General features: G+C 42.7%; 1 protein-coding gene across 1 annotated transcript in view; it reads left to right on the top strand.

Annotated features, from left to right (window-relative positions):
• The window catches only part of gucy1a2 (guanylate cyclase 1, soluble, alpha 2), a 197,293-nt gene that overhangs the window by 137,337 nt on the left and 32,584 nt on the right, over positions 1-27,372 (top strand). Inside the window, exons 5-6 of the mRNA XM_078222830.1 lie at positions 5,800-6,285; positions 10,069-10,212. Coding sequence (XP_078078956.1) covers positions 5,800-6,285; positions 10,069-10,212 — 630 coding nt within the window. The remainder of the gene's footprint in view (positions 1-5,799; positions 6,286-10,068; positions 10,213-27,372) is intronic.

Here is a 27,372-nt window from a genome sequence, read left to right as displayed (position 1 = left end):
GAAAACCCATGCGGGCACAGGGAGAATGTGCTGACTCCACACAGACAGTGACCCAAGCCGGGAATCGAACCTGGGTTCCTAGCCCTGTGAGGCAGCAGTGCTAACCACTGTGCCACCGTGCTGCCCATTGAAGATCACTTCCCCATTTTTCAATTCTGCTTGTTTTATGGCCTTGCTTACTTGTGTTGCAACTTGTAGTGATTGAGGTATTTGTACTCAGCTCTAATCCAGCTGGAGTACCAGTATTAGGCACCACACTTTAGGGAGGAGGTCAAGGCCTTTGAGAGAGTGCAATGCATATTTGCTAGAATGGTAACCAGAGTGAATGGATTCAGTGTATAGAATAGAAAAAACTTGGATTTTCTCCAGAGGAGAGACAGTTAAGGAGAGATTTAATAGAGGTGTTGAAAACGTGGAAGGATTTTGAAAGCGTACATAAGGAGAAACTGTTTCCAGTGGAAGAATAGTTGGTAAGTAGAGTTCACTGATTTATGGTAATTTTCAAACGAATTAGGCGACATTTGGAAATCACTTTTAAAATTGCGAGTTATGCACTGCCTGAAAGGGTGGGGAAGCAGAAGGGAATTGAATAAATTCTTGGTGCATACATTGACAGGGTCCTGGGAACTGAAGATGAAAAAATAAATGATGCAAAGGCTTTGGGGCAGAGAAATACTGGATGAGATCATGTTTTACAGTCTTCTGTGTGGCTTGTTCCTCACCTCTTCATCATCGTCATTATCATTATAGTTGATCAGGTAGAATCCTTTTCCTTGCTGTTCTTCCTCTGTCCTTTTGAATTCAGCTGATATTTGAATGGATGAGCATAATTGCTTTGTGGTTAAGGAGAGAGCGAAAGGCGAGGATGCTAGTATTTGTATTCTTCTCCATAGAGTTGTCTTGTGACTGTCAAGCTGTCTACCAAGGAACCTGCAACCAGTACTATTTCACCTATTGTTTAATCAGGGAGGCTCTCTGTCAGAGTTATGGCCCGGGCTGCTAATTGTATATTAATTGAGTTCAACTGTATGTAGGTGGTAGATATTAACTGGGTTTTCACCTGTGCTCCTATAAATAGGAGCAAACTGTTGGGGTTTGAGATGCATATTTTTATCATGTAAGTAAAAGTTTAATAAACTTGCGTGCCGATTGGTTTCAGTTCCATATTTTATCACCAGGCTTTCTGGAATGTAACGTGGCAGCAGAAAATGTTTGCTTAAAGGTGAAGTTGGAAATTTAAGAAAATAAAAATCAAACATAAAACTAAAGTCCTCATGGCCATTGTGAAAAATGGAAGAAAGCAAATGTAAGTAGTTGGGATAAAATTATCCTCCAATGTTCTCAGAATCTGAACCACAAAACCAGTTGGAGAATGAAGTGAACATGTTGACATAGGTTATGACCCTATTAAAGAGAAAACAAGGTATTACCTTGACAATGTCGCTTCCTGCAAGATGTTCAATCAGAAATAAAGGAATTAGTGAGATGTTTACCCATCAGTTAGAAAACGATGAAAGTTTGGACATCTTGCTAGATCAAATCTGCAAGGAACATGATCTGTTAAGTGCCTCTAAGGCATGATCAGACTTTGATAACTTTTAGTAAACAACTGGTCATTCAGTAGTAGTATATATCATAGAGTTTTACAGACTGCATAAAAGATAGACAAAGTATAGTTTCTGGATCCCACAATTGGTATCATTGTATAAGTGACTGGATTGTGTCAAAGTCTTCCATATGGACAGGCTACTGATTCTAACTGGTGCTCAGTTTTCAGAGAAAAGGATTAGATGTCTGCTACCTTAAAAAATTCCTGGGGAAACAGTCATTTCTTTCAGAAGCCATGGAATAAAGGATATATCCCATGGTGCCACAGAGGTCAGAAAACTCAATAATTGTCAGATTTCAAAATGATCTAGGAACTAGATGGAGGTGTCAATAGAAGGATTAAAATAGGCAGGATGAAGATGAAAACGCCCTTAGTAGATCTGGCTGTTAAAACAGAAGACAATACAGGAACAATGATGATGGACAACTGAAACCCAGGAATGCCCAAGGAACATTTAAAAGCTGCTTCAGGTGTGCCTCAAAGTATCATTATGCAGTGAGCTGCCCAAAACAAAGAGACAAGGTCCTCAAGATGAACACATGCCAAAGAGAATTCTGAAGACGAGAATGAAGATAATAATAAATTTGGCCTAATCATACCGATCATAAGCAGTTTTAGTCCTGCAATGAATATGTTAGTTATGAACTCTTTAACTGTGCTGTACTAGAAGTTGCTTTTGTTTCAACAATATGTGTGACAGATTGGTTCAAATGTTACGTGGTTAATTGATGGAAGGTTAAGGAGTTGGGAAGCATTTTCTGATCAGGGCCAGTGTGATCTCCTGGACTCGTTTCGATCGCCTCAGGGGGTCGGAGAGGAATTTCCCAGATTTTTTTTCCCCATATTGGCCCTGGGGTTTTCACTCTGGGTTTTCGCCTCTCCCTGGAGATCACATGGTCTGGAATGGGGGGTGGGGGTGAGTTAATAGGTTGTGATGAACAAAGCATCGTAGCTGTGAGGGACAGCTCGGTGGATAGGATATTAGGATGTAGATAGGCTGGAAAATTGGGCGGGGATCCTGGATTCAGGATTCAATCCTGGACCGGGGAGCGGCGCGGGCTTGGAGGGCCGAAGGGCCTGTTCCTGTGCTGTATTGTTCTTTGTTCTTTGTTCTTTGAGTATAAAAGAATAGGGCTGCATGGTGGCACAATGGTTAGCACTGCTGTCTCACAGCGCCAGGGACCTGAGTTCAATTCTGGCCTTGGGTGACTGTCTGTGTGGAGTTTGTACATTCTCCCTGTGTCTGCATAGGTTTCCTCCGGGTGCTCTGGTTTCCTCCCACAGTCCAAACATACGAAGGTTAGCTGAATTGTCCTTGCTAAATTCTCCCTCAGTGTACAAGATGTGTTGGTTAGATGGATTATCCACGATAAATGCGTGGCGTTACTGGGATAAGGCAGGGAAGAGGGACTGGATAAGATACTGGGTCAGAGAGTTGGTGCGGATTCGATGAATATTTTATTCTTTTTTAAATTCATTTGTGGGACATGGGCATCACTAGCTGGCCAGCATTTATTGCCCATCCCTAGATGCCCAAGGGCAGTTGAAAGTCAACCACATTGCTGTGGCTCTGGCATTACACATAGGCCAGACCAGGTAAGGATGGCAGATTTCCTTCCCTAAAGAGTATTAGTGAACCAGAGGGGTTTTTACCACAATCACCAATGGTTTCATGGGTATCAGTAGGTTCATATTTCTGGATTTTTAAAATGAATTCAAATTCCACCATCTGCTGTGGCGGGATTTGAATCTAGGTCCCCAGAACATTAGCTAAGCTGCTGGATTAATAGTCTAGCGATAATACTGCTAGGCCATCGCCTCTCCTGTAATGGCCTCTTTTGCACTATAGAGATTCTATTCTAACTACTTGCTTTAGATTTGGTGATGGCAATACGTTGAGACCACGAAAAGGATTTGTTCTTCCATATAAAATAGCTGGAGTGAGCCATTTTATAAGCATTGATTTAGTCCCTGGTGTGCTACCTATGTTCAATGGGAAAGGCACAAATGAAACTTGACACTGAGCAAAATAAGCCAATTATTTTTGGAAAGTCAGTTGAGCTGCAGTTTACCCAGCCAGGATATTATTGTAGCCCTTTAACAAAACTTGATGTTTCTCATCAGAGTGTTGGACAAGTATTAATGGTATAAGATGATAAGAATCTGAAAACTGAGAAGTTACATAGGCAATTTGCTCACCCTGTTTCTCAAAGGTTAAACATCCTGCTAAAAGATATAGGTGTGAGTCGATGAAGAATATACAGAAGTAACAGAAGAGATTAGTGAGAAATGTGAAATCTGCAAAATGTATGGAAGGATGCTGCCAGATGCTATTGCAAACCTTTCATTGGCATGTGACTTGAACAAGGTAAGACTTCAATTCAGGAGACTTAGTATACTATAAAAGAGAGGATCGTGGGGAATGGAAAGATCCTGGTAAGGCAGTGAACTGTGTTGGTAATACAGTCCTTATCAGACGTGATAATCACACAGTTAAGATTCATTCCTCATGATTAATTAGAATGAATTACAAATTCTGAGCAGTTGTTAGAAATAAACAAGGCACCTTGTACCTCAAATGTTCATGTGCTTTGCGGTGAGGGTCTTGAGGAACAGAATGTGGTAGATTAAGAGTTTGATAGGGGTAATGGGAGTGATCACAAATGTCAGATCTGTCACATCCATAGGCCAATTGTCCAGAGTGGGTACTCGGGTGACACATATTACAGAGTCAGTGAAACCCTTAGCCATAGTTTAGGCCGAAGAATGACATGTACATTTTAGAGAGTGGGCTGTGTGTTGGTGCCCATGGTATGTAATGCGAGTCAGACTGGTCCAGCAGTTTATCAAGTGAGTGATTTTTTCTTTTCCTCTGGTACTCATCTGCAATTTTAGAGGGTGAAAAGTTGACACTCAATGCTCCTGACATCTTCCTCTAAAGACACGCAAGGTTTTTTCTGAGATTACCCACAGTCAACACCAAGCACCTGCCCTTTGGTGTTATTTCTCTACTCGTATCTGTAGATTGACTATATTAAAATGTTCTGCCCTTTTGCCAATTCCAAAGTTTTGCTTCCCTTGTTTGACTCCATTTGACTTCCATGCTTTACAAGCTCCATAAAATCTCAAATGATCCATCTATTGCAGCTACCTTGACTATCTATGTGGTCTTTCAAACCATATGAATATACGCTGCTGTGCAACTCCCCAGTCCCGTGCTGCATACCTTCAAACATTCTAAGCTTCCAAAAGCTGAATATGACAATTTCCAAATTCTCCTGTACCATAGTTCCATGTTACTTGGGTGTTGCATTTAGTTACATCAATGGATAGTTCAATGAATTGACCCTGGGGTAACTTTAGCCAAACCCACCTGACAAGTGGTGTCGGCACCAGAGGAGATTGGCAGGAAGTAGCAGTGGCTCAGCAATGCATTGCTGGGGCAAACGGCCCATATCGGGTTCATTAACTCTAATTTGATGCTATTGTAAACATATTTGACTTATGCAAATATGGAATGTAACAACTTGTATTTCTATAGAGACAAACTTGAAACAATCAAATTAATATTCGAATTTCTTGCTTTCACATAAAAGTGTTGGATATGTTAAAGTTTTTTATTTTAGTAGTGTCACAAGTAGGCTTACATTAACACTGTAATGAAGTTACTATGAATACCCTCTAGTCGCCACACTCCGGCACCTTTTCGGGTACACTAAGGGAGAATTTAGCATGGCCAGTGCACCTACCCAGCACGTCCTTTGGACTGTGGGAGGAAACTGGAGCACCCGGAGGAAATCCACACAGACACAGGGAGAATGTGCAGACTTCGCACAGACGGTGACCCAGGCTGGGAATCAAACCTGGGTTCCTGGCGCTGTGAGGCAGCAGTGCTGACCACTGGTGTCTTCAAGTTTGTTTTTTGATATTGGAGATCATCTCAGAAAGGAAATACAATGCAGCAATAGAAGCATTTAATTTTGAACATGATGGATGCTCCGAGGTACAACAGCAATCAGAGAGCATGCAAATCTGTCTGCATCATCCTGCATCAAGCCCCTTAAACCAAAATTAAATGACATTGTGCATTGTCTGCTTGTTTTATTGTTCCTTCGGTTGACTTTTGGTTTGAGGAGCTGTTTGAGGATTATTGTGCAAACTGTTAATAAAACCTTTTTCTTTCTTCTTAGGTGATGGAAATTAAGGGACAAATGATTCATGTAACTGAGTCAAACTCTATTCTGTTCCTGGGCTCACCGTGTGTTGACAAACTAGAGGAGTTAATGGGACGCGGTTTGCATCTTTCAGACATACCCATCCATGATGCGACTCGTGATGTTATTTTAGTGGGTGAACAGGCTAAGGCCCAGGATGGCCTAAAGAAACGCATGGACAAATTGAAAGCAACCCTTGAAAATGCACACCAAGCCTTGGAGGTAGAGAAGAAGAAGACAGTGGATTTACTTTATTCGATCTTCCCGGGTGACGTTGCCCAACAGCTTTGGCAGGGAAAATCAGTGCAGGCGAGGAAATTTGATGATGTTACCATGCTTTTCTCTGACATTGTTGGCTTCACGGCCATTTGTGCACAGTGCACCCCAATGCAAGTGATTAGCATGTTGAATGAACTGTATACCCGGTTTGACTACCAATGTGGAATCCTAGATGTATATAAGGTAATTGCACAACCCACTGATATTATGATAGTAATGGCTACTTGAAGATTGAATGACATAATAGGCCATTCATTTTTTAAAAAAGTCACTGTGGTATTAACTTAGTAATTGATTGGACTTGTAGTAAGGTTGTCAATCTTAATTCCAATGATCATATGTTGAGGAAAGAATGTGTCTGAAGCTTTGGGACAAATTTATTTCCAAGCCTGCAGAGTAAAAATACCGACTCTTCTAATTCCTCTTAATACCCAATATGAACACATTTTAATACTCTTTTAATGAAGCCCAGTACTTCCTCAATTGGACACTGCTTCTCTTAATTACCCAGGGGAGGTTCGCTGATGACTGCACAATGTTTAGCACCATTCGCGACACCTCAGATACTGAAGTAGTTCATGTCCAATGCAGCAAGATCTGGACAATATCCAGGTTTGGGCTAAGGAGTGGCAAATAACATTCACAGCACACAAGTACCAGGCAACGACCATCTCCAACAAGGGAGTTTTGAGCCATCGGCCTTTGACCTTCAACGGCATTAACATTGCTGATTCCCCCACCATCAACATCCTCGGGGGGTTTACCATTGACCAGAAACTGAACTGGACTAGCCATATAAATACTGTGGCTACCAGAGCAAGTTAAAAGCTAGGAATCCTGCAGAGTAACTCGCTCCCTGACTCCACAAAGCCTGTCTATCATCTACCTGGCACAAGTCAGGAGTGTGATGGAATACTCTCCAATTGCCTGGATGAGTGCAGCACCAACAACACTCAGGAAGCTTGACACCATCCAAGACAAATGGCATCCTTTCCACAAATGTTAATTCCCTCCACCGCCAATGCACAGTGGCAGCAGTGGATGCCATCTACAAGATGCACTGCAGGAGCTCACCAAGACCTGAGACCTTCCAAACCCACGGCCATGCACCTGGCATGCAGAGCTCCACATTGGGACTGCAAATTTTGAAAATCTACTCTCTTAAAGCTTACTGAAATATATTGTATGGACGAAATAATAAATTGTACCAAAATCTTCAAAATAGTATGTGGCATAGTTGAACTTATTTTGATGTGTTTAAAAGATCATTTGAATACAGCCCAGGAGGGAAATTGGCAAGTAATCAAATCTTTTTGTTCATTAAAATTTGGTTAGGCTCAGTTAGTCGCATGCAATCCTCGTCCGATTTTCCTTTACGTGTTGTGCCTAAGTGATCCTTTATCCCCAAAGGCAATGAGAGAAAAATCTGCCCTCATCTTTAAATGTTCAGAATGCATTTTGATGATCTCATCTAATGTGACTTACTCAAGAGTAACCTTGAAATTTTTGTTCATTTTCATTTTGTGTAGGATTTGGAAGATGTTACCAAAAGGGTTATTTGATGCTTCAGGGTGAATCCTTCAAATCCACACAAAATCACATTTTTAAATGCAGGAAATATTACTGGTCAGGTTACCTGCTGCATCCTGTGTGTGAAATTGTGTTTCATTTCAGAGCATCACCTCCTCTGTGGCAACTAAATGCTCGTTAAAGGCAGATTTCAGTCAAATCCTTCAAATTAAATGACAACATAATTGATGGAACAATCCTCTGGCTGCAGCTCAAAGTCAGTTACCTGACCATAATAATCTCCTTTCTACAATTTTGGGCTATTAAGGTTGTTAATGGTGTGGGCAATCTCAATTGTGAGATTGGATGGAATATATCACAGATTATTGCCTCAGCTCCTCCTCCCTTACATGTTGGATTTTGTTTTTGGAAAGTGGTAGCATAATGTCCCTGGGGCTCTGCTACTGAGGAAGGTAGACTGAAGCAACAGACCACAGAATCCCTAGAGTGCAGAAGGAGGCCATTCAGCCCATTGAGTTTGCACCAACTCTCCAAAAGAGCATCTTATCCAGGCCCCCCCCCCCCCACCCCTGCCCTATTCCCATAACTTTGCACATTTACCATGGCTAATCCACCTAACCTACACATTTTTGATAGGCAATTGATTTTGCGAAATGTTGTAGCTGCAATTACTCATTTCCTTTTTGTTATAATTTGTATTTTTTTTCTGAGCTGCCAGGGCTAGAAAAACATTGTATTAGCCACTGATTAAATGAGCTGTGCACTCAGCTTATCTACAGCCAGAAATGGCAGCTTGTCACTAGCTGATGAGTTCACACTCTTTGACAGTAGCGCTGGTGGTTCTTAGTCCCTGTCGAGACAGCAGTGTTGTCTCATTTACCATCCAGTGCTGTTACCTTTGTCCTAAACCAGTTTGGTTTAAGGCAGCAATTTAATTTACTTGCTGTCCTAAACCAATTGGTGCCAATGTCCTCACAGAAAGGTCAAGTAGAACACTGAGGGGAGATTTAGGATAGTAATGTAGTAAAACAGGCAAATATGAGAGAACTTAGGGAAACAACTGATAATGTGAAGGCGCAAGGCCATCTGAAGTATAGAATCCCTACAGTACAGAAGGAGGCCATTTGGCCTATCGAGTCTGCACTGACCACAATCCCACCCTGGCCCTATTCCCATAACCCTCATTTACCCTGTTAATCCCCCTGACATGGGTCAATTTGGCATGGCCAATCAACCTAACCTGCACATCTTTGGACTGTGGGAGGAAACTGGACAGAACCCATGCAGACATGGGGAGAAAGTGCAAACTCCACACAGACAGTGACTCAAGGCCAGAAATGAACTTGGGTCCCTGGCGCTGTGAGGCAGCAATGCTAACCACTGCGCCACCGTGCTGCCCTCTAAGTAGTAAGCTCAAAGAGTGGTTGGGCTACTGAGAGATGTATGGCAGATAGAAGAGAGGCTAAGGAGAAAGTGTGTAGGAAAAAAATGAAGGAAAATCGAAGAGAGAAGTGTACTGAGGCATATAAAGGGTTATAGTTGCAGTTATGCAAAGTATTAGAAATAACCTGACAGGACTAAGTCTGCAATTTAGAAAGGAAGGTGATGATTTTGTAGCTTTGACAGAAACTTGACTTTATTTGAAGTAATGCTAAGAATGGAATGTTCTTAGTTCTGAACATTTTCGGACAGAAAATAAGTCAAAGGGGAGGTGGCCAAAATTATTTAAGAACATGATTATAGTTGTGGAAAAGAAAGATTTTATTGATAGTGGTGCTTAATCAAAATCTGCTCAAAACAGCAAACAGTAAAGGATTCTGGAAATACATTATACGTGCGGCAAAAAGTAACATTTGTCAGCAATCTATGAGAGATTTGCAGAGGTAACAGGTGAAAGATGCTTTACAGCTTAGAAAATTGGTTTGCTGGTGCAATCTTGGTGCAAGGATTGATCCCTCATTGAACTGGTAGGTTTGAGTTTCTCCTGATAGTGGCCTTATTTACCTCAGATCAGTGAGTCACACATAGGTGTCCTCGGGTAACATGCCCTGAAGACAATTAGAATTTCAGTGCTGCCTTGTGGCAATGGCCCTGAGGTAGATGTCAATGAAGAACAGAGCAATGGAAGAGGAAGAACTAACTCTGAGAATGAGAAAAGTGACTAGGGACAGGGCTCAGCTGAGAGAGAAAGAAAAGACAAGGAGAGATCAAGGGTGTGATTATTGCTTTAATTCTTCCTTCCAATTGGAAGGGGGTATTGGAAGTAGCGATTAAAAGAGGGGGAAAGTGGTGTCAGCAGTGGCCTGTGGATTAATGTCGCACTGAGAGAAACAATCCCCATCTCTCGGCTCCACTTTCAACAATGTATTTTTTTTGCAAAATTGATCTTCTTGGTGGTGGCCTGGATCATCATATTTTCCTCTTGAATTTCTGCAGGTGGAAACAATAGGTGATGCGTACTGTGTTGCTGGTGGATTACACAGAAAGAGCAGCAATCACGCTAAACTCATAGCCCTAATGGCGCTGAAAATGATGGAACTATCTGAGGAGGTGCTGACACCCAATGAAAAACCCATTAAGGTGAGCAATAGCACTGGAAGCATAAATAATTCCAAAGCTTTTTGAGATAAACCGTTTTTCTTTTGAACTGATCGGCTTCTAACAATTTCATTTTGTGTATAAAGTATAGGATATCAATATTGGCTCTTCAGCTACTGCAAGACAGGATCATGCAAACTCATGTCTGCTCTAAGCTTAGACTAAAATTTCTCTTGCATTTTGTTAAAGTCGGTGACATTCTGTTTTGACATTCGAGCTAAGTGACACATTTGTTACGGTGGAGTTGAATGTTGAGAGTGGCATTGAGCTCTCTGAATAGAATTAAAATATATTGAAGGAAAAAAGATAATAAGAATATGCCACAGGAAACCACATAAGCAAAGTGGGGGGTGGGGTTGATGGCTGCTGTTATAGTTTTAGGAGATAAGTCAGATGAGTGCCAAGCTTTCAGTGGTAATACTGGAGGATGTCAATCTTCCTGATAATGGCTAGAATGCACAAGGAGCATATGCGCCAGAAGTTATTAACGTTGTGACGGTTTCATATAAAATGTCAAGGAGCTCACAAAGAGTAATGTAAAATTGGATTTAGCTCGAACAAAAGTGAGGAGGAAATAAGTAAGTGAGCATTTGGGATCCAGAAACCATAATGGTCAAACATTCCTTGTTAGTTCCCTAGTCACTTTTCTCTTTCTCAGAGTTAGTTCTTCCTCTTCCAATTGCTCTGTTCTCTGTTAAGATCTACCTGAGGGCCATTGTTGCAATGCAGCACTGAAATTCTAATTATTTTCAAGGCAAGTTACCTGAGGATACCTGTCTGTAACTCACTGATCTAAGATAAATAAAGCCATCATCAGGTGATAAACTCAAACCTACCAGTTCAATGAGGGATCGATCCTTGCACCAAGATTGCACCAGCAAACCATAGGGGGAGACGATGGCCTCGTGGTATTATTGCTGGACTATTAATCCAGAAACTCAGCTAATGTTCTGGGGATCCGGGTTCAAATCCCGCCATGGCAGATGGTGGAATTTGAATTCGATAAAAAGTATCTGGCCTACATGTGACTCCAGAGCCACAGCAGTGTGGTTGATTCTCAATTGCCCTCTGAAATGGCCTAGCAAGCCACTCAGTTGTATCAATTGCACGTGAACTGCTGCATTTCAAGTATTCAGCTCACCACCACCTTCTTAAGGGCAACTGGGGATGGGCAATAAATGCTGAATAAAAAGAAACAGGAGGGCAAAAATAAAACCAGCTGATGTTAAGGATATGAGAGAATGTGTAGGAATCGTAAAATAGGAAGAGATGTTGGAATGAAAAATTTTGAAGGGAAGCAAAATAATTTCAAAGGAGTTATTTCAAAGGGGTAACTAATCCCTGGAATTGATTAGATACAAAATAAAAAAGTACGACCAGTTTGCCTTAGTAACAAAACTGTGAAAGAGAAAGCATATAGACCTCTCTAATGTTTAGGAAGTGAAGAGGATGGAGAGAATCTATAGAGGCGGGCTGAGGAATGCCACAAAACTGATCAGTACTACAAAGAGAAAAAGCATAGTGAGGAACATGGGGAAGTGGTACCAACAGACAAACATGTTGAAGTATTTAACCATTATTTTTCACCAGTTCACAAAAGAAGAGGTGGAGAGCTGACTGAATTGGAGATTTAGTTTAAAGAGGTAAAAGGTTGCTATGGTTCAAAGTAGAAAATGTTCCAGTCTCAGAAAGCTTTCACCTCAGAGTTCTGACTCAAACAATTGCAAATCCTCTTATTGATATTTCTCAGGGCTCAGTGGACTGAAACCAAATTCCATAGAATTAAAAAAATAGCAAACGTGACTCTCATTTTCAAAAAAAAGGGGCAAGTACAGAGCCACCTTATTTCCACCATTGGGAAAGTGTTTGAAAATATCCTCTCAGATCCTAAAAGGGAGCATTTAATGGGGTTTTGAACCCTTGACCTTCTAACTCAGAGACAGGATTGCTACCACTGAGTGAAGGCTGACAACCAAAGGCACGTATTGTGATAGACAGGAGAGTGACAAACTGAACAGTTTTTACCTACTCTCCGTCTGTAAGCAGCGGTGTTTTGAAATATTTTTAAAGTAGGCTGAGGCGAGTTTCCCTCAAGCCTCTGTTTGTGCGACTCTTTTTATAATTAACTCAGAAGGGCAGTTTATTTCATATTGAAACTTGAGGGGGGAAGGGGAGACACACACGCGCGCACACACGCACACACATTAGGAAAGACATATACTTAGTTTTTGTGGGTATTAAGAGTGAGGTATATTTTTGAGTTTTAGCTTAATTTGTGTTAATGTACTTGTGTGTGAAGAAAGGGGGGAATCTTCAGTTTAGTTTCATTTTTAAAAGTTGCCTGCAAGTCTGTGGGCTTGTTTAAATGCCTGCACTTTTAATGAGGCTTTTATGACGCTAAAGCAAACACAGGGCATAAAAAAACTGACCGTTGCCTAGCAACCAGGGGCCCACAGAGATGATGAAAGCAGTTTGAGTTAATTTGGAACATGTTAACCCAGCGAAGGAGCTTTCTACAGAAACTGCCAGAAGGGGCATGGCAATACACAGAGATAGAAAGCAAGTCTCAGAAACTAAAGAAGAAAATCCGAGAAACCAGGTGGAGGGGCAGAAGAAAGGTCCAAGAAGAGCTTCCCGGTTAAAAGAAAAAAGAACAGGAATGTGGGAATAAGGTTCAATTCAGTGAAATGAAAAGTGAAGAGCAGAGAGAGACTCTAAAATGGCAAAGCCGTGGAAAGTAAATGGAAAGCCAAGTTGGCTTGTGAAAAGCCAGAGGACTAAGGAGACCCAAAGGTTGGAAACTCCTTACTATATGCCTGTGAAGCACTGATGTTCTGTTCGTATGGCTGGGTATCTGAGAGAGTGTGTCGAGGGCAAATCTTGAATGCATACCCTGATCCAGTCCAGAGGCACCAGAAGTGGAGGTTGAAATCCTGGAGGTGGATCCTTGGTGAAGCCATCTGAGAGAAAGCATTGTAAAATTCAGTCATATTGTGGTCTCTGCCACCTAGGAGTACCTTCGCTCTAAGTTCATTAATTAATCCTGTCACATTACACAATACCAAGTCTAATATAACCTTCAGTTGCTTCCAAAATGTGCTGCTGTAAAAAATATTTCAAAAGCCTTCTACAAACTTTTCTTCCAGGCTACTACTGCTAATCTGAGTTTTCCAGTTTATGTGGAGGTTAAAATCACCCATGATTACTACCACCACTTTATCACAAGCACCCAATATTTATTCTTGTACACTTTGACCTACATTAGGGGGCCTGTAGACCATTCCCACTAGTGAACTCTTTTCTCTATTCTCATCCCCACACAGACCAATTCTATATCCTAATCTCCAGAACCAAGATAATCTCTAACTATTGCACCAATGCCATCCTTGATTGGCACTGCTATCCACTGCTACCCCCCCCCCACCCCCCCCCCCCACCTTTACCTAGTTTCCTATTCTTCCTTAATGTCATATGTCCCTCAATATTCAGAACCTAACCTTAGTCGTCCTGTAGCCAAATCCCCGTAATGGATATCTGATCATATTTATTTACTTCAGTTTGCGCTACCAATTCATTTAATTTATGAATTTACCAGGACGTTGCCTGAATTAGAGGGTATGAGATCTAAAGAGAGGCTGGGCAAACTAGAGTTGTTTTCTCTGGAACACAGTAAGAAGTCTCACAATACCAGGTTAACGTCCAGCAGGTTTATTTGGAATCACGAGCTTTCAGAGTGCTGCTCTTCATCAGGAGTTTGTAGAATGCTTTTGACTCACCTGATGAAGGAGCAGTGCTCCAAAAGTTCATGATGCTAAGTAAACCTGTTGAACTTTAACCTGGTGTTGTGAGACTTCTCACTGTGCCCACCACAGTCCACATCACGGCTTCTGTGGAGCGGCAGAGACTGAGGGGAGACCTGATAGAAGTCTATAAAATTATGAGAGGCATAGATAGAGTTGACAGTCAGAATCTTTTCCTCAGAGTTGAAATGTCCAGTACTCGGGAACATGCACTTAAAGTGAGAGGGGGAAAGTTCAAAGGAGATTTGAGGAGCAAGTTTTTTACACAGAGTAGGAGTCTGGAAGGCGCTGCCAGGGGTGGTGGTGGAGGCAGGTATGATAGGGGTGTTTAAGGGGCTTTTAGATATGCACATGAATATGCAAGGATTAGAGGGCAGGAAGAAAGAATTAGTTTCATCTGGCATCATGTTCGGCACAACATTGTGGGCTGAAGGGCCTGTTCCTGTGCTGTACTGTTCAGCGTCCTATGAATGCTCTGTGCACTCAGATACAGAGCCTTTAATTTTGTCTTTCTGTTATCTTTGAACTAGATTGTTAGTGCATTGGGTTTATTTCTCTCTGTTCCTTCCTGCATTTTCTGAGCATCATTTCCTATATTAATATTTTCCTCTTTTACCTTGTCTCTACTCTTGGATACACCACATCTTTCCACATTTTATCCCTTTCCCCCATTATTTAGTTGAAAAACCTCTCTACTTCCCGAGTTAAACAGTTCACAAGAACACTGGTCCTAGCATGGTTCCAGTATAGACTGTCCCAACGGCACAGTCCTCACTTTCCCCAATACTGGCACCATTGCCTGACGAATGCACTTCTCCCACACCAGTCTTTGAGCCACATATTGATCTCCAATTTTATGTACCCTATGCCAATTTGCAAGTGGCTTGGGTATTAATCCAGAGATTATAATCTTTGAGGTTCTGCTTTTTAATTTAGTGCTCAGCTCTTCAAATTTTCTATGAAGAATCTCTTTCCTAGTTCCACCTATGTTGTCAGTACCTGTATAGACCGGGACAACTGGATCCTTCCCCTCCCACTGCAAATTCCTCTTTGGCCTTGAACAGAGGTCCCAAACCCTGTCACTGAACAGGCAATGATGTGGAGATGCCGGCGTTGGACTGGGGTAAACACAGTCCCATTGTTTTGTTTCTTAAAGACTGGATTAGTTGTAAGTATTCGCATTCCAACCATTATTCATGTAAATTGAGTCTGTGTCTTTATAAGTTCTGTTTGTGAACAGAATTCCCACTCACCTGAAGAAGGGGCTCAGAGCCTCGAAAGCTTGTGTGGCTTTTGCTACCAAATAAACCTGTTGGACTTTAACCTGGTGTTGTTAAACTTCTTACTGAACAGGCAACACAGCCAATAGGACTCTCACTCTTTACTGCTGAGAACAGTGTCAATCCCCCTTTCTATACTGTCACCTACTAGCATTACATTCATTTTTGCTCCCCCCTCTTGAATGGCTTCCTGTATCATTGTGCCATGGTCCCTTTGCTCACCTCATCCAAGCATGCTGCGAGAACCTCAAACCTATTGGACAATGCAGAGGTTGACACTCTTATCCTCTGTGTCTGCTAGCTGCTGCACTCTCAATCACATACCCCCCCCCCCCCCCCACACACCCCCCACCCACTGTCCTTGGTTACTGACCAAATCAGAGGACCTTATGCTAAATTGTGTGACTGCCTCCTGATGCAAAATATCTAGGTAACTTTCCCCTCCCTAATGTGTCATAGAGTCTGAAGCTCAGCCTCCGGCTCAGCTGATAGCTACCTGTCCCATGCAGCTGCCTTTGAGCCAAAATTACTTGAGTTGCAAACACCTGTTGCACATGTATTTGTTCTGGATCATTGTGATACCCAAGAACTCCCACATACTACAATCTTGACATATAACCTGTCCTGCCATCCCATCCTTAATGTATTTTAATTCATTACTTAATTATATTATTCACTTCCATATGTTGCTTTTTGTATATTTTATCAATTCATCCACTTACCTGGTGTCCGGGACTAGCTTTGGTATAAGAACTGATAATGTCCCAGTCATTAGATTTTGAAAGAGGTATCATCCATGTTGAGTGTCTTGTGTTGGGATACTCTTGTCTGGGCAGACCCACTGACTCTGCTAGAAGAGTAAGCTTATCAAGATGTCAATGATGTCCATTGTTCCCTCAATGGTCCTAATTTGAAATTGACCTGGACTGTTCCAAGCATGAGATGTGTCTGTTAAAGACTCTGCAATAGGCTTTGATCTGTGAGTCCCCTGGTTTCTTGATTATAATGTCCTTACAACTGGGTGTGAGATTCCATGATATGAGAAGGGGATTCTTTTGCTTTTGTAACTCCTGTTTGTACAAAGGGCTAATTCTGTTATCATGTGAGTTGTAGCAGCCATTGGATTCAGCAGCAAGCCTGTTTTAAAATAGCAAACCAAAGAAGTATTAAAGTCTGATGTACACCGTTCGGATTCCTTTCATGCCTTATTGACATCGCTGTCTGTTTGCATTTTTGATTTTAATAAATAATTGATTAACTATTTCAGGTATTCCTTATTCCTTGGTTTTTGAGCACTGAAAAGTGGAGAGTTCACAGCATTCTCTGGTGGAGGTGCAGTGATGACTTTCATTTTCTAACTGGATTTGCTGGATCAGTTGACAAATTTCTCAGTGATAGGACCAGAGGGGGTGATTCTCCTGGCCCACTGCGCTTCTCGAGTTTATTTTTGGGAGAATCACCCCCAAAATATTTTTTCTCCTTTTTACAATTGAGTTGAAGGTGTTCTGAAAGCTACCTTATTAATTCATGAGTTTGTGTTCGTTCCTCTTTATCCTTCCAGCAATCTATTACAATTCATAATCAATACTACAAATTCCTCTGTGTAATATTAATATTACATTGCACTGCAACAGTGACTACACTTCAAAGAAAGTACTTCAGTGAAGCACTGTAAAATGCTGTAAAGGAGGGAAAGGGGCTATTTAAAATTGATTCTTTCTCAAACAAAAATGGCTTGAAATGATTTAGAATTGCATTTGATGAACTTTGAAATGAATAAATACTAAATAAGCTAACCAAATGAACATGTCCCTTCCAAAACGTGGAAATGAGTTCTATTTCCTTTTTAATAGTACATATTTCTTCATGAATGTGCCTCTTAGGAGCAATAATCTGAACTTGATACTGAAGATCATGCTGTATCAGAGTCCTATCAAGGTGATATGCTACACAGGAGATTTTTCGTACCATCAATCGCAGTTTAGCAGCCACATAAAGATAAGAAACATGGAGATAATTTTTCACATGCACAGGCTGCAGATTTCCCAATAGAAAGCTTCAAAACAAATCATTTACCAGGCATCTTTTAGAAAACATGTCAGTCACTTAGTCATTGACCTTACTGTAACCATAACATTTTGATTGTGCTGCCAGCTTCAAAGAAACGGTGAACTTTGATTGATAGAATAAGAACATTGTAAATTACATATGCATTGAAGTTACGTGTAAAAGAGTGACAATTGGACTAAAAAGGAATTAAGTTCTTTTGGAAAAGAATATGGGAAGAAACGAATGGATCACTTTGGAGATGGATAAATGATTCTTCATCTTCTCCCATCCTGACTTCAGCTGCATATTTGTACTGGAGACACGAACACCAGCCAGTCAGGAAGCAAATGGTTAGCAGGGCATTTTGTTTCAAATAAGTGAGTTGTAACAGGAATAATGCTGGCATCAGGGGAAGGGCAGAATGTATGTGCTTAAAGGGGCAGACGTACCACTGTTGGAGGCACACACAGACTAGAAATTTGAATAAAAAACAGAGTCAATTCTTTGTGGAATGTTGCTTTTTAGAAAGTGTAAATCATTGAAATTTGAACAGGCCTTTGATTTGATTTGATTTATTACTGTCACATGTATTAGTATAGTGAAAAGTATTGTTTCTTGCACTATCCAGCCAAAGCATACTGTACATAGAGAAGGAAAGGAGAGGGTGCAGAATGTAGTGTACAGTCATAGCTAAGGTGTAGAGAAAGATCAACTTAATACGAGGTAGGTCCATTCAAAAGTCGGATGGCAGCAGGGAAGAAGCGGTTTTTGAGTCGGTTGGTATGTGACCTCAGACTTTTGTATCTTTTTCCCAATGGAAGAAGGTGGAAGAGGGAATGTTGGGGATGCGTGGGGTCCTTGATTATGCTGGCTGCTTTTACGAGGCACTGGGAAGTGTAGACAGAGTCAATGGATAGGAGGCTGGTTTGTGTGATGGACTGGGCTTCATTCATGACTCTTTGTAGTTTCTTGCAGTCTTGGGCAGAGCAGGAGCCATACCAGACTGTGGTACAACCAGAAAGAATGCTTTCTATGGTGCATCTATAGAAGTTGGTGTGTTGTAGTAGACATGCCAAATTTCCTTAGTCTCCTGAGAAAGTAGAGTTGTTAGTGGGCTTTCCTAACTATAGCATCGGCATGAGGGACCAGGACAGGCTGTTAGTGATCTGGACACCTAGAAACTTGAATCTCTTGACCATTTCTACTTCGTCTCCATTGATAAAGGCAAGAGCATGCCCTCCACTACGCTTCCTGAAGTCGATGACAATCTCCTTCATTTTGTTGACTTTGAGGGAGAGATTATTGTTGTCGCATCAGTTCACCAGATTCCCTATCTCTTTCCTGCACTGTGTCTTGTCATTGTTTGAGATCCGACCTACGGAGATGGTGTCATCAGCAAACTTGAAAATCGAGTTGGAGGTGAATTTGGCCACACAGTTAAAGGTGCATAAGGAGTACAGTAAGGGGCTGAGGACGCAGCCTGTGGGGCACTGGTGTTGAGGATAATCATGGAGGAGTTTTTGTTGCCTATCCTTACAGACTGCAGTCTGTGGGTAGGAAGTCTAGGATCCAGTTGCAGAGAGAGGAGCCAAGCCCTCGGCCATGAGGTTTGGAGATGAGTCTCATAGGAATAATGGTGTTAAAGGCTGAGCTGTAGTTTATGAATAGGAGTCTGACATAGGTGTCTTTATTGTCTAGGTCTTCCAGCGTTGAGTGTAGGGCCAGGGGGATGGCATCTGCTGTGGACCTGTTGCGGGGATAGGCGAACTGTAGTGGATCCAGGCAGTCTGGCAGGCAGGAATTGATTCATGCCATGACTAACCTTTCGAAGCACTTCATAACGATGGATGTCATAGCTACCGGATGATAGTTGTTAAGGCACGCTGCCTGGCTTTGCTTTGGTACTGAGATGATGGTCATCTTTTTGAAGCAGATAAGGACCTCAGTTTGGTGTAAAGAGAGGTTGAAGATGTCTGCAAATACCCCCGCCAGCTGGTCCGCACAGGACCTGAGTGCTCGTTCGGGTACTCCATCTGGGCCAGTTGCTTTCCGTGGTTGACTTTTGAGAAGCCTGCTCTGAAGTCGGCAATGGTGATCTCGGATACAGGTTCATCCGAGGCTTCCGGGATGGAGGGCGTGCTCTTGCTGACCTCTTGCTCAAAACGGGCATAGAATGAATTGAGCCCATCGGGGAGGGGTGCATTTGAGCCAGCGATTTTACCTGTCTTCATCTTGAGGACTTTCGGGATGTATTTCTGGTTGAAGAATTTAAAACTCGTATCCTTTTGGGAATAAGATCCCACCTAGGTGAATGTAAAGTTTGTGAAATAAAGGTTGCTATAGCAATGGCAGATGATTATGAACTGACTCACAAACATATTAGTAACAGGTCTAGTTTAGAAACTATGAAAGAAACTGGAGAGATCGGCATTTGTTAGTGAGAGGAAATTTGTTGTGAGAAAGGCAGCTAGGGTGAAAAGACTGAAGCTCCTCAGGTTCGTAAAGTATCCAAGGGATATGTTCAATTTGAGGAGGCCAACTTGTTATTTTTGTTATAAAAGATGACATGTAAATGTGGAACACTGGAAGAGGAAATGCAAAGCTGTAGCATTGAAGTGGTTGCACAGTATCCTTCCAGAGAATACCGTCATGGTGGATAAAGGTTTTGGCAAGCCTATCGGTTTTCCTGTGTTTTACTGATGGGGTAAATCAGGGTACAGGAAATTATAAAAGCTTTCTGCTAAGGGTGAGACAGACAAATCAATTGTCATTCTTAGAGATACAGGAGCAACACAGTCACTGATGGTTACGAAGTTCTGCAAAAAGCTTGCTGAAGATCAAGGTATCGATATCCGGTATTGATAGAAATCATTTACCTCTTTACTTTGTATTCTAAAATGTGACCACTTTAATGATCTGTTTGCTGTAGGGGGTCATTCCTAATTTATCTATGGATGGAGTGAATTTCTTGTGCTATGATCCCAGTTGCTGTTCATACTGGACAAGTCAGATCTCAGAGTGAAAGCTGGCTTGATAGATCCTAACTTTTGTTTTCTTTAAAAAACTGTTGAGGAAAGTACTGAGCAAATCCACAGGAGTCTGCTGATGAAATTTTAATACAGAGGATAAAATATTTCTTAAAACAAGAAAAGTGAACTAGATTACACCAGAGAGTGTAAAGATCTCGATACAAATGCGAAGAAAGTATTCAAATGCCCCCTGTTCCTTCATATCTTTGCAGACATATAAATTAGTGAAAAGTTAGCACTGTGACAACCCATGTGCTTTGGGAAGCATGTAATTTCTTTATGTGCAATGTGCCTTTGTTACAAAATGTGCTGCAGAGTATTTTAGCAGAAGATTAATTGGTTTCCTGATTATCACATCATTGGGTTCCCAGAAATGGTCTTGTGACCTCGGATTGCCTGGGGAATGAAGCTATGAAGTAAAGGATAAGAAAGCCAATTGCAATGGGAGCGATTAGCCTGTTTACTGATTGGCGGTTCAAAAGACAGGAAATTCATGTAAAGAGCTCACAAGCAAAATTCTCTCTGAATGGAACAGTTTTGTGTTTGGCAGTCTTTAACCAGGTCCTGGTGTTGAAGCAGGGCTCTGAGAATAGAGCTGAAATTGTGTGTTATCAAGACACTGAAGGCAGGGAGAACAAGAGATTGTGGATTGGATAATACCCATTGTTGTGACTGAAGTGGTACCAGATACCACCAGACTATTTAAACGGGTCGGAGAAGGGAATCTCTGGGGCTTTTGTGCCACCAGGAGCGTTGTGACCCGATTGAGAGAGGATTTGTAGAAGCGTGCCTTCTCAGTGGCAACTGTCCATTGACTTTGGATGGAATACGGTACTGGTCAATGCGACTCAAGGGCTGAATTGTTGGATGGGAGTGAAAGATCCAACAAAACAAAGGCCAAGTTGGAAAAACTGAGAGATTGCATGTAGTTCCACATTTGCTTGGGAACAATGAGCATGTTTGGAACTAAGTTTGGAACTATCTTTGTTGTTTGAATATTTAAAGCAAAATTTACCTTTTATTTGAAATATTCTTTACATGTTAACTAATGTTTGAGTTATGTTGATTTTAGTAAAAAATTTTTTTAAGTGTGATCTTGTCCAGCATTTTTCTTTCCATTGACATGTGGAGATTCCTTTTTGTTTACATTTTATCTGTCTCTAGAAGGATTGTAACACAAGGATATCTGTTAGATCAAATAAATGATTGGAAAACTTTAGGAATTCTGATCTGGATTTTTCCCTGATGGCAATGCAAATCAGGAGGGTCAGACTGGGGTTAAGGACTAACGTACCATGACTTTGCATTGCACCTAATATCCTACCAATGCTCCATGTGTGCTACTAACTTATTTCAAGCCAATACAACTTACATTTGTTTGAAAAGCCAGTGCATTTGATGGCAACTTATGGATTGGACATACATAATTTCCCAATATGTTTTCTTGACAGTTGAAGCTTTCTATCAGCTCTGCACATGGAGGACATTTACCCTTATGCTGCCTTTATTGAGCTGACATTGACCATGTCTGAAAATTCTTATTTTCTGAGATTTTTTCACTTTGATTGATGAATTTATTTTCCCTTGCTGTTGCTTTATTCTATGTCTTAATGGAGACCGTAATTACTATTTTTGTTAATGATTTGTTTAATTGTTCACTCTTATGTCAGACATTGTTTGGAATAATTGGAATCCAATTTAAACAGTGCAACACTCAGAATACTCCAGTCTTCTAACACAGCTAGTACCCTTGAGAGCAGGGAATCCAGTTTGACACCATAGTACTTGAAAGTGGTATTGACCTTGTTATTTTCCCTAATTTTACTGATGGAACTGTCATGCAAGTGGACCATTTATTACAATTGGCATCTTTTATAGTGCCTTTTGAGATGCTTGTGTGAAAGACTTACAAGCCTTCAACAAAAGAGGCTTAATAATTATTAATTTTGTTCTTGAACAGAAATTGCATTGTAAAATTGAATCTTTTAAAACTTATGATTAGACTATCTGCTGGCAAGAAGTGTCAAGCTGAAGGACTAGACTATTAAAGCTGAAATTGTGTGTCATTTTTATATTTAATTTGTTCTTCATTTGTGATTCACAGTGCAGTACAAATTGATTAATAATGCTCTACAGTGGGACTTTTCACTTCCCATATTCAGTAAAAATATTCAAGGTTAAAACAGTGATGAAATGCATTGAAAATGCTTGGGAGATGCAGTATCTTGTGTCATGATTACTCCAGTTGTAAAATGCTGAAGTTGATATTCCTTGGTTGACAATTCCGACGGCACGGTGGCACAATGGTTAGCACTGCTGCCTCACAGCGCCAGGGACCCGGGTTCAATTCCGGCATCAGGTGACTGTGTGGACTTTGCACTTTCGCCCCATGTCTGCGTGGGTTTCCTCCGGGTGCTCCGTTTTCCTCCCACAATCCAAAGATGTGTAAGTTAGGTTGATTGGTCCTGCTAAATGGACCCTTAGTGTCAGGGGATTAGCAGGGTAAATATGCGGTGTTCGGAGGATAGGGTCTGGGTGAATTGTTGTCGGTGCAGACTCGATGGGCCGAATGGCCTCCTTCTGCACTGCAGGGATTCTATGAATTCCCTTGGGATCAGTGGAAAAGAACAAATTATCATGGAGTGTGGGGGAGGGGGGGGCAAGCACTCAAAGCTGTACGGTGACCACCTCGCTGATACCTACCTGTCCCATGCAGCTGGAAGCTTTGTTGCCTGCCAATCATTGTTGTGGGGAAGAAGGTTACATGGGTTACATCCTGACCCTGGCTTTGACTTCTCCACCCCTCCAGTTTTAGGATGATCTGTAACTTTTATCAAAACTTTAGTGCATTTTCTGAGCCGACCCTATTTGTTGGGTCCACGTCTGCTTGTGTGAATGTCATTTTTTCTTAACTCGCTGGACACACCGGCTGCCACCCCTCCCCCCACCTCTTTTGGGAGACCAAATTAACAAGGGAGGAAAACAATTAGCAGATTACACTGCCAATGATCAGGCCAATTTTGCATCTTCAACTTCTCAAACTGTTGTAAAGTTGCAAATTGAATCAGATAGGCTAGGGGCCTCCTTCTTTGAATGGACACATCCAGACTGTATCACTCTGTGGATTTTGCACTTGTTATTGTCCATGGTATACTCCAAACACAATGGAGACACGCACATGTGCAATTGCAGCAGCAGAGGCCTTACACGTCTGAGAGAGATGCTGCTGCAGCCGGCCTCCACGAACCCCGCACTCCCCCCTCCACAGCCGACCGTGAGCCCCACAGAATCCGGAAATATCGCCCCCACCCCCCTGCCGCCCAGACCAATCGCACCCCCATTCCTCCCACCAAATTCCTGCAGAGTGGTAACGGGCCCCGTCCTTCCTCCACCGATCACAACTGCAAAGGGCACAGTGGGCCCCCCCTCCATACTGGACCGCTCAGGCCTGGCCCTGCCCAGGCCTGGCCCTGCCCAGGCCTGGCCCGGTCCAGACCTGGCCCTGTCCCTTCTGGTCCCACTCCCTTCAGGTCCCATCCCCATTCCAGCTCCACCCTTTATGGCTTGCCCCTTCCAACCCCACCCCCTCCAGGCCTCACCCCATTGGCAGTGCCCAATGGGCATTGCCAAGGTGTCTCATGGGCAGTGCCAAGGTGCCCGGTGGGCAGTGCCAATATGCCAGACTGGCACTTCCAGGCTGGCACTGCCCATGGGGTACCCTCCCTTGCCCCTGACCTCCCCAGGGGGCCTCAGTGGCCTCCAGTTCGGCCAGCGAGGGCAACAGGGGCTGTTCCCCGTTGCTGGAGACCAGGTGTCTTCCTCACCAAAGAGAACCACTCCGGCAAGACCATAAAGGCAACTGAGGCCGGATGATTGCATCCCAGGTTCGCTAATTACATGGAAATTAGAATTTAAATATATTTAAATAAATTATTCAGCCTCTTGCTGGAAATGGGTGAGAGGCTGAAAGGGCCTGGGTGGGATGCTCTTTCAGAGACTTGCTGGGCTGAATTGCCTCTTTCCACCCTGTAGGGATTTGATGATGTCATTGAACTTCCAAACCACTCTGCTTAGGCAACACCAGTATTGGGCAAGTGACTGAATTTTTTTTTTGTCCAGAGATCCAGCAAAAGCCTGGGCAGTCCGCAGAAGACCCTTACAAACCACAGTAACTGCGGAATGGCAGTGTCATCTTTGTCTTTTTAGAACCATGAGTCCGTAAAGTCTTTAAAAACCTCCCAGCCTGATTCCAAAACTTCAAGTTTATCAATAAAGTAATTTGAGCTCCTGATAGAAAAACCACGAATACCCAGCTTTATGATCTTCTGAAATAGAAACTGATGAAATAATCGTGTATATAATCATCGAGGTGCACAGCACACCTCCCACTTTCCTCATGCGTACCTTCCCCTTCTGTGTTTGTACTTTCAGATTGTCAATAATTGCTGCTGCGCAGCCTCTGCAGAAGAACTGGGGGAAGTAGAGGGTTCTCACAAAGAAGCACCACCACTTGACCTAACACTTGTGAACACCAGCTCACATACTAACTGTTCCAGGCTAGTTTAGAGTCAGAATCTCACATTTGGTGAGTCACTAGGCATGAGTGGGCTGCAAAAAGGACTTAGGATTTGGGTAGCATATGTGTGAAATCTCTGGATGTGAGGTTGAGAATCGGCTTTGCTGCTGGGGCTTAAATGAGGACACTACTGGGGCTGGCTATAGGAAATGCATCACAGTGGCACAGTGGTTAGCACTGCTGCCTCACAGCACCAAGGACCCGGGTTCGATTCCCGGCTTGGGTCACTGTCTGTGCGGAGGCTGCGATTCTCCCCGTGCGTGCGTGGGTTCCCTCCGGGTGCTCTGGTTTCCTCCCACAGTCTGAAAGATGTCTGGGTTTGATTGGTTGGCCATGCTACATTGACCCTGAGTGTCAGGGGGATCAGCAGGATAAATATGTGGGGTTACGGGGATAGGGCCAGGGTGGGATTGTGGTCAGTATAGACTCGATGGGCCGAGTGGCCTCTTTCTCCAATGTAGGGATTCTATGATTCTATGCTGATGAACATACATACCAAGATGCTTGTAGGTATGTTGGCAGGAGTACCAGGTGGTATGCAGCCAGTTGGCAAAGAGAATGGAGGAGTCTGTCTCCACAGGACAAAGTGCATCACAGTTTGCAAACCCCAGTTCCAAAATAGGAGTGGGGAGAACCTCAATGGCAGCTCTGCTAGACCCAGCCAGGATGCAATGTCTGTCAACCCTTGCAGTGCAACAGGGGTGTCCTGATGTAGGTGCTGCAGTGGGAGCTCAGACAGAAGTCACCAGGTCACAGAGAGCTGCTGTTCTGATCTGGATGCGAGTCTCATTGCTGTTTGAAACATGCAGGACCCCGCAGCAGTCCAACAACATGTGCTCCACCTTTGCTAAGCTGCCACCCATGGGAATGGCCATGGCACAATAAGCACAAAGCCATTGTCCCTTTTCGGGATGATAGGAGTCATACTTCAACAACTACCATTCTGCCAGTGGCTTTGCTGCCTCTCATCCAGCTAGCCCAGACTGCTGCCACCCTTACAGGGGTGATGCACTCTAAATAGGGGCCAACAAGTGCTACAGCTGCTCAAGGGCATTCTGTAAGGCCGTCTGCAATCTCTACCACTGTAAGTCAGCAGCCTTCCACCAGCCATGCTGCAGCCACAGGGATAGGAGCACTAGGTCAGGCGCTAGGGGGCTGCTAAAGGATGAATGTTTCTTGATTCCATGCATTATTGAGATATAAAATTATTGTGGGATAATTTTTACTATTTGCCTTTGTTGAGTGTTGGTGACCAAGGGGACATTGTCATGTTTGAACTGGATAAACTTCTCTGTGGGTTGATGTTGGAGTTGGGGAGGTTCCTTTCAATGAAAGCGAAGGCTCTCTATGAGGTTATTCTTGCACCATCCACTTGTACATGGTGCACACGGTCTCATCCCTTCCTTCTCCCCCTCCTCACCTTCCTGGGATCTGAGGATCCCAGAAGGTAGTCAGTCATTGGGTTCTCATAATTGCTAGGTTCTGGAGGTCACAGCACTGCCACAGTCATGGAGACTCCAATCTCACTGAAATCCTGTCTGTCTCACCAGGGTTTTCAATCTTCACCTTTGAAGATCTCGTCTCAGAATTCTCTCCAAAAGTCGCCCCAACTTGGATGGCTTTATCAACGGTCCACCTCATGGGATTTCAATCTCGCCTTCCGAGATTTCATTTCCCTGGATTGCTGAATATAACTCAAACATTAACTTACCAGCATGTACAGGATGTCTGCCCAGCAACAAGGGCTACCTCTTCCACACATGTCTCATGATTCCCTTCCACTACTTCACCATGCAAGCTCAGAGATATTCAATGAAAGGCATTGAGCCATCCACAACATTGGAGCAAACCATAAGGCTCCTAAAGCACAAAGTGGTTGACTCATGTTGTGACTAACGTCTGGCTCAGTTAATGAGAAATCAATGCAATCTGTTTAGGTCGCATTTGGCATTTACTGTGTAGTGTTATGTGTTCATTCTCACTGGGCTTGTTAATTCACACGCAGCTCATTCTTAACCTGAATGTTAGAATATAAGATAAATATTGCAAATTGTTTTACCTTTTTGACCTTTTTTAGTAATATTTAGTAATAATTATATCAGGCTCCTATTGATTGACTACAGCTCAGCCTTCAACACTATTATTCCAACAAAACTCATCTCCAAACTCCGTGGCCTAGGGCGTGCCTCCTCCCTCTGTGACTGGATCCTAGACTTCCTAACCCACAGACCCCAATCAGTAAGGATAGGCAACAACACCTCCTCCATGATTATCCTCAACACCAGTGCCCCACAAGGCTGTGTCCTCAGCCCCTTACTATACTCCTTATACACCTATGATTGTGTGGCCAAATCTCCCTCCAACTCGATTTTCAAGTTTGCTGATGACACTACTGTAGTGGATCAGAT

Source organism: Mustelus asterias, chromosome 10 (assembly GCF_964213995.1).
Source record: "Mustelus asterias chromosome 10, sMusAst1.hap1.1, whole genome shotgun sequence".
Lineage (NCBI taxonomy): Eukaryota > Metazoa > Chordata > Chondrichthyes > Carcharhiniformes > Triakidae > Mustelus > Mustelus asterias.
The sequence above is the reverse complement of the archived record's forward strand: the minus strand, read 5'-3'. Positions and strand labels throughout refer to the sequence as shown.